This window comes from Diadema antillarum, unplaced genomic scaffold, assembly GCF_040938485.1.
Source record: "Diadema antillarum isolate AM-2024a unplaced genomic scaffold, OU_Dant_1.0 seq00001234_RagTag, whole genome shotgun sequence".
Taxonomy (NCBI): Eukaryota; Metazoa; Echinodermata; class Echinoidea; order Diadematoida; family Diadematidae; genus Diadema; species Diadema antillarum.
In genome coordinates, this window is record NW_027272022.1 from 1,481,062 (window position 1) to 1,497,249 (window position 16,188).

The following is a 16,188-nucleotide window of genomic DNA, read 5'->3' on the forward strand; positions in this document are numbered from 1 at the left end:
TATCATAGTTACATAGGTTACATGACATGAGATGAAATTGTCATATCCTGTCGTGTAGACTTTCAGGCCGCTCAACTTTATGCACAAGGAAACCCATCTTGATGAGAAAGACAAGTTTGTCCCATCCGGTAGGCTGTCAAAATTTTGGGAAGATGAAGATCTGCCAAATATGAACATTACACTAAATAATAACATATTACTAATAAAGCTTTCCCCTTCTTATTATGGACTTTATCATTATTATCCTTGGATCTATCACTTTTGAATAACGGTGAAACTTTTTTAAGCGCACTTTTCTTGTAAATGGCAACGAAAGTGGAGTGAGCATAATTGGAGCTGCTGTTCTGTTATTCTCTTTTTAAAGGCGCACTGGCGCGTTCTTCTTAATGATGAAAATCATTTTTCGAGTCAGTTTCATAATCCAGCAAGTAAAGCTTAGCATAAATTGATGACGATCTAGATCATGCTGGACAATGTGCCTGTACCTCTGGGACGTTGATCATGAGCGATTGCTGCTCGATTTTCCTCGAATTACGACATTCTCTTATGATTTCATCCAATCCGTCTTCTCCGAAGTACAGCCCGTTTCCCTTCCGTACGTCCCGCGCTCAATAATACGCGACGAATGTTTCGATCATTCACCGGCTAATGTGCACTGAAAAGGTCGATTTGCAACGCAGGTGAACGCACGCGTTTATCGGCGCCATGTTGTCATCACCGTTCCTTCAAGAAAACCGAGGTCACTTGAGATAGAGGCAGTTCAGTCTGTCCAATCCAATACAGCACTTCGCGTCCAGGCTCCGATTTTTCTCGTAAGTGGAGGAGTAGCATTGAGGAAACATTGGGGCTTAAACAGGGTTATCGAGGCTGTGTTACAGTTTGAAGTGCTATCGTACTTTTTTTCTCATCAATCTGTCGTTTAATGCGTGGTAAACTCAGAGGGGGGAACAAGAAGCTTGTTCTCATAATATTGCAATACCTGAAATCATGTGGGACGGTAATTTGCAGTCATTATCGCCTCTTCACGATTATCCCAAGGAATACGGATACATATTTCAAAGAGCGCAGAAACCTTGAGACATTTTGCAGTTTGCTTTGAAGATGCGACTTATGGGAGAAGTCATCTGCATTGCTTTACAGTAATGATGAAACATATCTGACTGATATCATTTGTAACTATAGTCAACCCAGATAAACCGCAGGAGCTCAAGTACCGTAGGACGTACATACGTTTTAAGTATGCGCTTGTTTTGACCTAACTTCTTTCTTTGCATTCTCTCCCATGAAGAGAATTGAAGTCCTTGAAGTTATTGGCCCGATTGCACAAAGGTAGTTAAAATAAAATCTGTGGTTTATATTTAGTCCACGGACTACAAACGAGCACATCTAGATGTGCATTTCACTTGAGCCTGTCAGAGTGCATCCGTGTTATAACATTGTTGTTGTAGGATATCTATACGCGAAGTGGCCAAGTTCAATGGCGTAATCAAAATTTGTATGATCAATGGATGGGACTTACAACTAACTTTTTTATGATCATACACGTCATAGGTTCTAAGCTCTCTTCACATGAAACCAGCATGTAATGACATGTCGTAGGATTTGGAATCCTTTCCTTTCAAAGAAAATCATGGGAGGAGATTGAGGAATGATCCGTAAGAATATCGACAGTTTGTTAATCAAACATAAGGGATGTTCTCCAGATAATGTCGTGAGAGGAGATTGAGAAATGATCCGTAAGAATATCGACAGTTTGTTAATCAAACATAAGGGATGTTCTCCAGATAATGTCGTGAGAGGAGATTGAGAAATGATCCGTAAGAATATCGACAGTTTGTTAATCAAACATAAGGGATGTTCTCCAGATAATGTGAGAGGAGATTGAGAAATGATCCGTAAGAATATCGACAGTTTGTTAATCAAACATAAGGGATGTTCTCCAGATAATGTCGTGAGAGGAGATTGAGAAATGATCCGTAAGAATATCGACAGTTTGTTAATCAGACATAAGGGATGTTCTCCAGATAATGTCGTGAGAGGAGATTGAGAAATGATCCGTAAGAATATCGACAGTTTGTTAATCAAACATAAGGGATGTTCTCCAGATAATGTCGTGAGAGGAGATTGAGAAATGATCCGTAAGAATATCGACAGTTTGTTAATCAGACATAAGGGATGTTCTCCAGATACTGTCAACTGACCGTTAATTTTCCAGGTTGATAATGAATGAGAAAGACAGATTAAGAAGATGAAGGAAGGCTCAAGTTTCAGCTATCCACCATTACATTTAACAATTAAGTTTATACAATCCTCTACATATCATAACTACGTATTTCGCTGATGAAAATTCGTCGATATCTCCCCCTCTCTCCTCCTCCTCCCCCTCCTCCTCCTCCTCCTCCTCATCCGAAGAATCTCTTAATATTTCAAACTATTTGTATAAAGCTATGCGGTTCAATTACACAGTCGTGCAGTTGTACTTGTTTAGTGTTGCTATAGGTCTTACCATGCTTACAGTGATATTCTAATTAGATCCATACCTGCGTAATACCCATCGTATTTCCAGGTTTCACACACGAGTGTACTCCGATTGAGTAAAGTAAGTCCAAGGTTTTCCAAACAGTCTGCTTCTATAACTATGAAATACCTTTCCGCGATAAAAGAAAAAAAAACAAGATTCAAACGAAAGAATCAATTCCACTTCTGTATCTATCCTGTATTTCACAGTTGACGAGGTTTTGTATTTTCTTTCTTTTTGTCTGTGTGTATGGTGTTTTTTTTTCAAACAGGCCCAGACAACGATGAGCAAGTACTTTGAAACCGACACCAATATTACATTATCACCCGTGCTGCACTTTGTCGAAAATCCAGGACCACAGATGCAGAAGCTGCAGGTCAGTCAATAAATGAATGATAGATAAATAGATGAAAAGATAAATAGATTAATTGTGTAATATTGATTTGCTTAAGAATAATTTGAAGTGATAGGCACACTGTCATAAAACGTGTTCAAATACCGTAAACGTGTGGTATCCTAAACCTTGTAAAACAAATGTTTAAATCAAAGTAAAAAAACAAACAAACGTGATTTGATCATGAGCATTTCGGACTTCATAATCTTCCACTATGCTCACGTTCTCCGTCTTATTCCCAAAACAATGTTGTTTTATGTCCCCCTCCCCCAAAAAAACAAACAATGAATGGCTCTTTGTCAATGCGATCAAATATATAATTTTATTCTTTATTCATTATGCTTTGACAGTGATATACGAGTACCCTTTATAGACACATTTCAAGAAGACGACCAAAATTGTATAATCTTGGAATATCAGGAGATCTTCGGTTTCTTGATTGACTATTTCTTTTTTTACTTTGTTGATGTCTGTCAAAATTCGTCGTCTAGGTGAATCGCTAGACTTGCCCTTTTTTGTACCCAATGTGTTCTACATTTTTGCTTCTCCCCCCCCCCCTCTCTTTCTTTCTCTCTCTTTCTCTCTCTCTCTCATATTTCTCATATTTCTTCAGGACGCCGATGCAAGAATAATTATCGGAAACTTTCAAGAAAACGCCGCCCGTGCAGTATTCTGCGAGGTACGTTAATCGGGAATGAGAAAATATTGACACCTCATTTACCGTATATAGGTAGCCGTGCCTGTTGGAAAGATCACTGGGTAATTTGAACCCCAGAGACAAAGTACTTAACTTTTGAGTGTCTCCGCAAGAAGAAGGTGTGAAACTGTAAAAAGATGGATTGGTTTGTTGGCACTGGTAAATATGATAGGGTTTTATTTGGCCAAGCCGTACGGATGAACTGGTAGAAGTTTCAATCAGGAAGCATTTCAATCAAGAGGAAAGACAAAGGCCAAACTGTTAAAACCTAAATGTTCACATCGTTGCCTTCTCTGATGGACACATTTTTTTCCCCCTTGAAAGTTGTGATTAGGAAAACTCATCCATGAAGGATGAAGAAAGCGATATTGTTTTCCCAATACGTAATCTCCAAGGAGGACGGATAAAAAAGAAAGCCGCGGCAGACATCAAGCCACGTGTGATAATCACTTGCCCGGGACTAAAGACACAGTTTCCACCAGGTGATCTGGCATAATATAAATGATATCCCGTGTATGCCGCTCACCTTCCTAGGTGTTTTTCCGTTCTTGTTGTTCTCATTCCATAAGTGCTTTCACTTTCCTGTTTTCTTCTCCCTGATGTTGCTTCGTTTGCTTGTTTTGTTTTATTTTGTTTTGTTTTCATGATTATTTCGGGATGAGTTTAAGCGGAATCAACCGATGCCCCCACTTTGAGTAGGCGCTGCGACATATTTCTCATGCCGCATTAAAGTTTTAATTGTTTGTTTCTTCGTTTGGTTGATTTTATTTTGCATTTTCATCATTTCAATACAAAATAACATCATTAATAATATTTTTCAACATTACGGACAACAAGATATACAGCGTTAAAATAACTTGCAAATCTATTATCAACGATGAATTTCGAAATCAAATAAAAGGAATGTTCATGAAGAGAAAAATGCATCAGACCACATATTGTAAGCGTCTGCCTAAAGTGATAGTGGGCTGAGAAATTGGTAGTGCAGAGAGGGAAACGGAAAAGGAGTGGAAATATTATGCCTGAAATTATGCTCCATGTCGTTTTGAAATTTCGACATTCACGACATGAACTTCCTGAACTTGATTCAACGCTATACGCAAATTTGACAGCCGCGTTATCTTACCCCACACCGACGTATTCATGCGCTTACCCTCATTGACAAGCTGTAATGGTACAGATGCAGAGATGCGCGATTTTGAATTGACAGTAGCAAAATCATCTCCTGAACAACAATAACAAGGAGTCAAATTCTACAGGATGAGAGTTAGGAAATCTTACTGACGTTCAGACACTAATTGGTCAATATTTTGTATCATTCGATTGCGTGTTTTTATGTTTGTGTTAATCACTTTTTGAATCTTCTGTTTCAATGCTGCGCGCATTGAGTAATTCCCGAATAAATATTTTTGATATTCTTACAGTATCCATGTTGTGACATCGTTCATAAAGTATTCATCTTACATTGTGTTTGTTTAAACCGTGTGAAGCACCAACCGCTCGTCAAGAATACGAGTACGATCGCAGCGAGGGTCTGGATGAGCTTTCGTTACAACCATCGCACAGAGCTCAGAGGACGGTGTTAACCCTGACCTAAATTTTGGCCCCGGCCGCGCACCCGGTGTCCAACTGCGATGGCGCTCTGTTGGACGTCCCAACACCAAGCCTGAATCTGGGGACTGTTTCGTGTCATGTCCATAGAATACGTGTCAGGGCTTAAAGGAATAATCGGCTTTATCCACAAATCGAATTTCCAGCGAGATTAAAGAGTGAATTTCCACCCGCTTTTATTCTCACGGCTGTGTATTTGCGAACGATCAGTGACAGTCTTCGTATAAACGACAAGCAGTAATCAAGAATTTGCCGGGTTTTTTTTTTCACTTGCTTTTGTTCAACTACTCTGATGGACACACCTTGTTCATGACAAGTCACAACGTTATCCTGTTTGAGTTACAAAGGTGAAAGTCGAGCAAACTTTATGTTCCGGTCAAAGTTAAACGTCTAAGAATGTTTTCAGATTTACCTCAGTTTGCTTATTGTGAAGCGTGTCACATTTGAGTTTAAATCAACGTTTTGTGATTAGAAGCGTTATCTGCTTGACTACGGCTAAACTTCGAAGCTGCTTTTCTATTTGTCTGGTGAATGAATTTCTCTCCCTACGGTACATCATTCCAAAAATGAGGCACAAATTATTGAAAATTAAAGAGCTTAGGGTATATCAAAATCAAGAAAAATATCAATGTTTGACGTTCTTGTCGGGATTTCGTAGTGACCGGTCAAAAGATGGAATATTATTTTGCTTTTGCAATTTTGGAACAAATATTAATGTTCAAAACTTTCAGCGGAATTGCCTTTTCTTGCAAATGTTCTCGCCTCTTTACTTCCTGCGTCTTAGGAGAATCACGTTCTGTTTTCATGTGCGTACTGTTCCTTCACCATCCACTGTAATCGTCACTTTAAAAGACTATAAGTGGTCAACAGCGAGCGACACACCGAAAGTACGTGCCCAAGCAAAATATCAGACATATTATACGTTATTGAAATATGATTCTTTTTTTTATATATATCTCAAGCGTAATTGTGCATGTAGGTCAAGAGCGCACTTAGCTCATTAATTGATCAGGCTAATGGAAATAACTTCCCCGAGATTATGGCCCGACTGTTTTTGTTCTCGCTGGCCCTGAACTAAACTCGGACAATGTACTTATAACGCACTGGTGTGATACACTGCGTTTGTAATTCCCGAGTACGTTCACTCTCCGTTGAAGAAGCCCACCTTTTTGTATGTCTATAGTGTGACTGATGTTGTACTGAGTATCATGGTGTGTGTGTGTGTGTGTGTGTGTGTGTACCGTTTGCAAAAGTGAATGTCACGTGACATTAGACTTTAGTCATCACTGATTTAAAACATTTACTCTGTCGATCACTCAGTACAGCGTCTTTATTATTCTGGGTTTCCCCATCGGCTACGTTGTAGCAGATATGCATCTTGGAGACAGGACATATACTCCGCCGACATTTGCTCCGCAGTCAGCCGCTCCGATAATCGCGATAAAATTAATGCTCCGCGACAAATGTTCTGCGCCATTTGTTCCGTCGAAATTTGCGCCTCCAACATTAGCTCCGTGGACAATTGCTCCGCCGATATTTTTGCTCCTCCGAAATTTGCTCGGCCGACAATTTGCTCCGCCGACAATTGCTCCATCAACTTTTGCTCTGCCGAAATTTGGTCCGGTGATACAAAAATTGCTTCCGCGGCAACTGCTTCGCTGACATGTCTTCGCCGATATTTGCTCCGAAAATATTGCATTTGCTCAACAATGATTGTTCTACCGACATTTACTCCGGCGAAGAGTGAACTCTCGACTTAATGCTTAATTGTTTTTGATACGGGGTCATCCCATTGTTCGACATTGGAAAGAGGTCCATGAGTCATACAGCTCATGAGTTCGACACTAGGCAAATAAAGCCCTTGAGTTCGACACTAGGTAAAAACAGCCCACGAGTTCGACAAATACAACACGGGGCTTAATGTGTCGGTCTCGTTGGCCTTGTTAGCTTAATATCGAACTCATGGGCTGTATGAATCATGAGTTGCATAACTCATGGGCTGTATGACTCGTGAGCTCTTTGACTCGTGGACTGTATGACTCGTGGGTGTCAGTCTTGTGAAGTGCACCCTTTGATACAATGTTCCCATTTAGTGTAAAACACATTTAAACATCATTCTGAAATTCATGAAATACATGATATTGGACTAGAGTCGATTCAGTAATCATTAATTCATCCACATGTTTTATCGGTTATACAGTATCTGAAAATTATGGGATAAATATTTACCGGTTTAGGTAATAATAATCATGATAATCAAGCCAAGGGCACAACCAAAGGGTATCGAAGCGCACGCAGCGCCCTTATGGCTTAATCTCCCGATTATGGGCAGGTGTCGCCGCCATTTTAAAAAGCAAACCCCTGGATTATCTCGAGAGTATCAAATTATATCATGTGGTCCTGTGGAGTGAATTCCGCCTCCCTTTCATAATTCATTTTCTCCTTCTTACGGGGCATACAGGATCAAAGAGGCATTAAGACCATTGTTGTTGTTCAACATTCTGTATTATATCAATAAACAATGAAACATGAAAGATAATGGAGGCAATCTCCACTAATAGGGTCTCATTATGTCATACAGAAGTCTCATTCCTGTCTTAGGATGAAATATACTTGAAGGAAATAATGTTCTTTACGTTCTCCAATTTGTAGTCTCTCAAAGTACGAGCTAACTAATGACAGAATGTAGGCTTACCTAAACCATGTTACATGTATGTGTGCATGTGGCGACATGCAGGGGTACTCATAAAGAGCCCTTTCTCTCACTCTCTCTCTCTCTCTCTCTCTCTCTCCTTTGCCCTTCTCTTTTGGCCATGGAGATATGTAACTGGAATCTCAATACCATTACGTGTGTTTTTAGATAGTCTGGGTTTTTTGTGGATAATGAGAGGTAATGACATAATTTTTCCAAGAATTATCAAGAAAAATATTATTGTTCCTTATTTCTGGTTTGTTTGTTTTTCTACACAGATGATGCGGATTTTTTTCTTTTCTGTTGGGGGGAGGGGGGGAACTGCTGTCACTCGAACAAGATCTGCCGGAATGTGCAGATTGACTATGAAAAATTATGCAAATGCGAAAATGGCTGTTTCTTATGGTGGATGACGAAATTGGGAAATTAGATCAGGAAATTATTGGCCCCAGAATGATTTCTAGTTGTTTTTCTGGAGACAATTATATCATTAGCCTACATTATCAAAAAGAAAAACAGGGAAAACTCCAATTTACGAATGATAAAATTGAAATTCCAATTAGGTGTATATACGGCCAAAAGAGCCGGGCAAAAGAAAGAGGGAGCAGAGAGGGTGCTTTATGAGCACCCACCCCCTTGATTTAGGCAGGCCTGCACATACTCTCATTAGTTACAAACTTTGAGTGACTACTGACTGAAAAAATGGGAGCAGTCTTTTTTTTTCAATTTCATTTCATGTTAAGCATAAATGATGCTTCTGCATGGCATAATAAGGTCTTGAATATATTTGTTACCCTGTCCCCCCTTCCCCCTCTACAGGAAATTAAAAAAAAAACGAAAGGGAGGAAGAATTCACTTCATATCGTCGGATAAATACTCTTGTGATAATCAAGCGGTTTGCTTGCCAAAATGGCGGCGGGACCTGCCAATGTCTGTAAAAATCGTAAGAGTTAGCACTGGCATAGCTAGCAAGCGAGGGATTGGGCAAGTTTTCTGTTTTTTTTTTTTTGGTTTTTTTTTCCAATGACATGCTGTGGAACCAGCGGTATAGTCTTCCCGGTTCGACTCACAAACTGACGAATGCTAGCAAAATTAGCGAAACTGGTAAAACATTTAATGTTTGCCTCCCACGCACACCCCTTTCCGGCGCCCATGATTTCTTAATGCAATCATTTGTAGCCCCAAGTTATTATCTCAAGAACGATGTATCCTTACATGAAAAGAAAAGAAAAAACACACACACACACAACAAGATATCGACAGTGTACTTGTCGCGGAGCAAATATCACACGTCTTTGGAGCAATCATCGGTGGAACAAATGTTGCATGTTTTCTTGAACAAATGTGGTATTTCCAAACTATTATAATTTCGTCTTCTCTATCATCCACTCGGTTTGCGTGGTCCCCACACGCGAAAGGTCTGGTGAAATTCTTCACGGGCCAGTTGGTGTTTGCTAGGCGGGAATTTCTTCCCTTTTAGCATCGATCCACACGTAAATGTCGCAAATGTGACCCTGCACCACAAAACAAACAAAAAGTCGCCAGACATGGTTTTTAGTTAAGGGCAGATTCTGAAAGAACAGACTCTAAGCTTTAAAATGATGTATAACTCAATTCAAATGGATTCTCCTAACCTATCTGAATACTGGAAAGAAACCACACACTGTGGAAAGTGTGAACTGAGAAAAGAGTTTCTGAAGTACAGGGTCTATTCAAGTGCATAATCTTTACTAAGCCGTGCTAATTTTGCCATGAACGGGACAAAAACATGATGTTAATCACTGTAGTACCAACAATTAAGGGATTATCAGATTAAGCTGAAATTGAGCATGGTCTATGACCACATTCTGGTCATGATAAATGTCAACTTTCAAAGCAGTAGCATTATCTTTTCAAAAGTTATTAGAGTTGAAAGTGAAGAGGGTGCAAAGAATTTTCAAGAAATGAAAGGGGCCTCTCAGAAAAACCTGATCACAATACTCTACCCAAAAAAGAGTTGTAGAAAAATTGCAGAAAACGCACTTTCCCATTCAATTTATGATCCCAAACTCAAGAATGACGTAGAAGAAGAATAACTCTTTAAGAAAATTTGGAAAACTCAAAATTGACTCGGTACACCCATTTCACCTTTCTTGAGTCCTCAGGTTAAATCAAGGGGTGCGACTTTTTGTTGGTTTTGTGATGCACGGTCACAAATAGAGAGATACCACCAAAGAGTAGAGTAGAGGGGTGCAGATGTATACCCTTTTGCTAGTCACCCTTCCACACGACGGGGGAGGCAGAACGTTTCTTACAAAACAGTGAGATATTAGGAAGGTGTAGCAACTGTATTTCTTTATACATTGTAGTTAGGCCTCTTTTTGTGTCCTCCAGTGATGGTTGGTAAGTGAGATACAAGGTGACAGAATTCCAGTAGGATAAGACAAGAAGATTTCTTATTCACGTGTCTTAGTGGATATGACTCCCGACTCCCAATCGGAAGACCCGAGTTCAATTCCCGCCCAGTGCTTTACGTTCTTGGACAAGATGCTTTTACCCACCCTTTCCCTCTTGACCCAGGTGTATAAATGGGTATCTGGCAACGCTAGAGTAATAATAATAATGACACGGCCCTCTGGTAGAGCAGGATACCCTGGACAAGACGTTATTATCATTGATCTGTTAATGATCTCTCATGCATGATCATGACATGCAAATAGTGATATCTGTTCATTCATTAACTCATGATCCATTTTCTCCTTCTTTTGTTGGGATGCGGTATGACCATGGATTTAGACAATTTCATCGGAGAACGTGCGCAAAAATGATGCAGGGTGATATCTACCAGAAGCCATTACCAGGGCGTGCTCCTTTGTTAAGATCAAGAAATCACTAAAATGCACCGTGCAGGATCGTAACAGCAAACCGCAATTTTCGATCTAATGGTACACTGACCCTCTTATCAAAACGACCTAGAAATAGGACACAGTGCATGATTCCAGCAAGTACTATGAATGATATCCTGTCAAGTGTCCAACAAAAACAGAAATTCTAAACAGGCATAGCTGGGATTTGGCGAGGATTTGTCCGTCCCTAATTCCAATCTAGCAACGGCGCCAGTCCGATGTATGACGCCATTTTGGATTTCAGGTTCACTTCGACAAAAGAGAGTCTGGTATGGACAAGGCAAGAACTGGATTCATTCTTCGCTTTCTTCTCTCTCTCCCGCTATGTGTGTATGTATATAATTACATATTTATATGTGGGTGTGTATGTGTGTGTGTGTGTGTGTGTGTGTGTGTGTGTATGCGTGTGTGTGTGTGTGTGTGTGTAAGTGTGTCTGTTCGCATACATACACACATATGAACTTTTGTGTTTCAGTTTTGATTATGATTTTGTGTAAAATCTAAGCAGGCTTGTGGATTTTATCACGTTTTTGCTTGTCACTGTTCTATTTGCTCTCCTTTTATATATATATTATAGCGGGATATTGTGGGTTTTCCCCTTGGTGGTTTCGTTAGCTATCTAATGTCTGCGTATGAATCAGATGGGAGAATTAAGATGATTTAAAGTTTCCATGGCATTTGCTCCTGCGACAATTGCTCTCATGACAAGTCATATCTGCACGCTAAGCCAAATATAAATTATACCCAGAAACATAACCCTAATCCTAATCCTAATCCTCACATCAAATTAAACCTATGTACCTTATCACAACCCTAACCCTAACCATACTTCCTTGGAGAAAATAAGACCGGAGCAATTGTCGCAGGAGCAAAAGTCGTGTCACCGATTTCAATCAAGAATCGGAATCCCAACTCGTTTATCACAGGCATACAGAAGGGGCATGTACGGAGCCAGGTACGTGTGGCTTCTCGTCGGTTGGTATTCGCATCACTGGTGGCTGGTTGAAGACGACGATGATGATGTCGTTGACTGCACGCCCGAGGAGCTCACCGAGGCCGTGGAGGGTTACTTCGCGGTAGACAGCCTGGACGTCAACATCGATGACCGCCCGTCCGTGTCCGGCCTGGTGAGATTACGATAATGCTCGCTCCCGTCTACGTTCTATTGTATGTAACTATTAAAGTACGAAACACCTGTCATTAAAAGGGACCATCCCCCTCCTCATGATTTCGTCATACTAAAAGTATGATTACAAACTCAGTGAAATTAATTCAAAATAAAGAGTACTAGCTTTACAAGTGTAATAAGCTATGAGGTAAAATCCCCTTACAAATTCGTGAAATGAAAACAGGAATTAACTAATTTCATTTGCAAGGAAATTATATTAATCATTATGCTGGGAATATCGAAGTGTATAACCATCGAGCTACAAAATGGCCACACTGCCAACAAGAAATAAAACGGCGCTGAGGGAGACAGCAATGCGAAGCTATAGTAATCTTAGAGCTTAATGTTAGCTTGCTTGATTCATAAAGAAATGCACCGTGGATGTACTCTACCCACCCCACCCCCCCCCCCCCCAGAACAAGACATTTCAAATCACAGCATATAGTTGTCATCCGCCAAAGGCGATAAATCCTTGTGTTGACGGAAAGCGGTCTTGACGCGGTAAATTCCACCGCGCAAATGAAGCGATGGAAAATCGGATGTGCACCGCGTCACCCCGAGATGTAAGACACATGCGTTTTGAAATGTGTAGACTTTCCAACTGACACGAGCAATTACATTGCACTAGAATCTTGTCGCACGGCTGAAGGTGCTTGTCTACAAGAGGATTAACCTCTTCTGAGGTGGGGTTGTCCAACGTTTAAAGGAGCACCGTTTGGTCCAAAATGTTGAGTATCTTGATAACGATACCAGATGTTCTTTGTTTTGTTTTGTCTCTTGCATTTTTTGATAACGTGAAAAAAAAAATTTCATGATCAATACATATGAAGATGATGTTGTAACATAAAAATGAATTTCGTGTTTGTTAGTGCCACATCGATATGACCCGCTGTCAAACCAGTAGTTTGGTATACAACGTATCAGCAGAATGCTTCACGTATATTCCAAACTCGTGGTCAAGGTGTTTTATGAATTTGAGGCTTGAGAAAGAAATCATAAGGAATGATCAAAATATTGACAACCCTTCACTGGCAACATTTTCTAGTATCCATCTCATATTGTAAATTGCTCTACATTACTCATAGTTATACATAATCTAGTTTCCGTGAATGATCGATGGTAGTGAAGTAGAACTAGCGTCATCCCACATGATCCCGAGGATTGCGCATAATTATCTTTTTGAGCACAGAGAACATTGTAAAAACAACAAATGAACAGACATTGATATCCTCTCGAATCTTGTTAGACTCTATAAGAATATGGTTTTGGTATTTCTTGACTTTGGTAATCGCTTTTAGTCTCGATTGACTGATCTTCATTTCCGATAAAAAGAAAAGTACCATACCATGTATCCACATCCAGACGAGTTTAGCTTATTATTCTCGTTTACAAAAGAACACTGTGGTGTATTGTGTAGTGGATGAAGAGTCTAAACTCTTTAAGAGGGAGGTCATGTTAAGGTCGACATTTAATCCTGCACGCGAATCTATGAGACAATCATTTTGACTAATATGTCCCCCTATGGGGCTGTAGTAATTGCAGGGTCTTCATGAGGAACATTATTAACAATAAAGAGGACATGATGGCTAGATAACTTCCTCCCTCCTCCCCGCCTCAAGAAAAAAAAAAGATTGAATTTAGATTTGTCGTGTATTGTTCCACAGACGTCATCCGATTTCCAGCGAGATTTTCACAGCCGTGGCATCGAGTACCTCTCGGCGCACGCCGCGCAGACGTACGACGCCGTGTGGACGATCACCCTGGCCCTCAAGGAGGCCATGGCGAGGCGGGGGTCGATCGGCAACGAGTCCGAGATGACGAGCACGGAATCCGAGTGGGATCCGAAGAGCTTCTCGTATGACGATGAGGGCACGAAGGACGCGCTGATTGAGATTATGTCCGACGTCAAGTTTACAGGTGTCTCGGTAAGTTTACAATTGTTTCGGCAGGGTAGCGCTGTTGTAATGATCGATGTGGGGCGCGCCCCGCGTCAGATTTCGTCCGAAGAGTGTGGACACTTCACCTTGGCGTGGCGCCAAAGAAGCTACTAAGTTTATCGTGGTCATTGACTTGTAAAGAACTCTTTGTTGATCGCGCGTTATTATCGTTCCTTGTAAACTGCGGAGGCCTCTGGTTCGAAATACTTTTTTTTTTCTGGCCTTAATACTTTTATCTAGTAAGCAGAATCTACAATTTGAGCATTAAATTCCTAGCCATTAGATAAAGATTGACGTTAATACTTTGACTTAATTGCATAGGACAATGCCCTCCCCTTTGCTGTCCTACGAGTGTTCTTTCTCCAGTTTGGTCTTCCCTGGGCTTGATGTTGAGCCGCTATCAGGAGAATGCCCAAGTCTCTTCCGATTTGATAAAGATTACAAGTATAAAAAGTACGTCGTATTTTGAACCACAAAGAGACTGTCAGACGCCTTAAGCATTCAAAGACTGTCAAAGATGTTCAAGTGAAATTGGAATTTCATGGAAGCTCTTTTCATGTAATGTGTCCACGTAAAAATAACCACCTTGGTGGATAAAGTAAGGGTTCGAAATTTGTACTGTATCATCTTATTAGCCTCACTAGATCATCAAGGTTCAAGATCAAAAAACTGAGGACCCGATAAGTTTATGAGCGCTCTCATCCTGTAAAATTATCTGATTCCCGTTGAGTGTGACTTGACAGCTGTGTTATTTACATGTTGCATCAACAGGCTTATGGTAAAGAAAGACACGTTTGGCGGAAACACACTTTACCAAATATCGCGAAACACATGCAAAGCATAAGGGCGAAACAAAGAAAGAAATGTGGATTAAAAACCAATAAACTTCTTGTAATCTTGTATAATCTGAAGAATTATTACATGCATATTAGAACATTGCAGTGCATTGCACTTGAAAAGAGTGACGAAGCGTCACATCTATCGTTCTCCTCTGAAGTAGCATAGAGAAGTAAAGAATGACTCTTCCATCAAACTTTTCTTTTAATCCTACCATAGCTTGAGGAAAGACGCCTAAGATACATCAATCCGTAGTCTTTTCCCGAGACGCATTGTCATTTCTATGAGGCTGCCACAACTGTATGAGTGTCATAATATCTGACGTCAGGTATCGAATGGTATTAGTGTGTGAGGAAAGATCATGCCCGACGAACTCCACATCTGCGTTAGATGAGAGTGTTAATCGGTAATCAGAGACATTTTTGTGAGCGAAAATGAAGCCAAGGGGGTGCCATTCGTCCTATTTCGTTCCCGTTATCGATTTCTTGCAGGGCCCCGTCTCGTTTAACGGTCCCGATCGATTTGGCATCACCACCTTTCGGCAGAATCAAGGTAAGGAAACTATATCTCTTGTCTGAGAGAGAGAGAGAGAGAGAGAGAGAGAGAGAGAGAGAGAGGGGGGGGAGAAAAAGAAGAAGAAAAAATGAAGGAAGAAAGAGAGAGGGGGAGAGTGAGAGGCCGCCACTTTTGAAGTCTGATTGTCCCAATTTGATCCTTCGGAAGAAGAAGGGCAAAGCCTTCAGGTTCCTTTTGCTTTTTTCCAGAAAAAAAAAATATGAGAAAGGAAACAAAAAAACAAAACAAAAGAACCATGCGTGACTTATGACGGTTGTAATATTTTTTCCATGTCTTTCCTACGTCTTTATCTATGCTCACAGTTTTCTGCATCAAAATCAGGAATTTGTTATTTGGGACTTCCCCGTTATTTTTCAATCCCAAACTCTATACACATGACCTTTTCGATGTGTTGCTCGAGGCGAACGTGGAATACTGGACTACTAGACGCTTCCTGTCACTATCTTTTCTTTCTTTTTTTTTTACTTTTTATGAAAAACAAACAAACAAAATATAGAAAAACTTTTTGCGACTATTGGGCACGCACTTATGTATTTGCCAGTATTTCTGCAGGTGAACGAGATATTGATAGGCGTCTGTATTATGTGCGGGGACCACATCTAATCCACGTTTAGAAAGGTCCTGACGATAGCACAAAATAGATGCTTTTGCATCTCTCGTTCAAAAAAAATATTAGGATCGTATGGGGCAAAGAGAATGCTGATTTTAGATTGAAAGTCGCAAATGTGTTCTATCAAAACTTAACCCATTTTAGCCACTCTTCTCTATGAAGTCTGCTTCATTTGTATGGTCTTATCTTTGAATAATGAATACACTAGTCATTATTAATTCAAACATTGCCGAGGTTTTTTTCTGTTTGGCATTATTTTCTTC

The 16,188-nt window shown here is 40.3% G+C and overlaps 1 protein-coding gene across 1 annotated transcript in view; it reads left to right on the forward strand.

Annotated features, from left to right (window-relative positions):
- The window catches only part of LOC139745109 (gamma-aminobutyric acid type B receptor subunit 2-like), a 146,945-nt gene that overhangs the window by 105,497 nt on the left and 25,260 nt on the right, over positions 1 to 16,188 (forward strand). Inside the window, exons 4-8 of the mRNA XM_071655529.1 lie at positions 2,790 to 2,894; positions 3,526 to 3,591; positions 11,724 to 11,924; positions 13,630 to 13,890; positions 15,231 to 15,291. Of these exons, the coding sequence (XP_071511630.1) occupies positions 2,790 to 2,894; positions 3,526 to 3,591; positions 11,724 to 11,924; positions 13,630 to 13,890; positions 15,231 to 15,291 (694 nt within the window). The remainder of the gene's footprint in view (positions 1 to 2,789; positions 2,895 to 3,525; positions 3,592 to 11,723; positions 11,925 to 13,629; positions 13,891 to 15,230; positions 15,292 to 16,188) is intronic.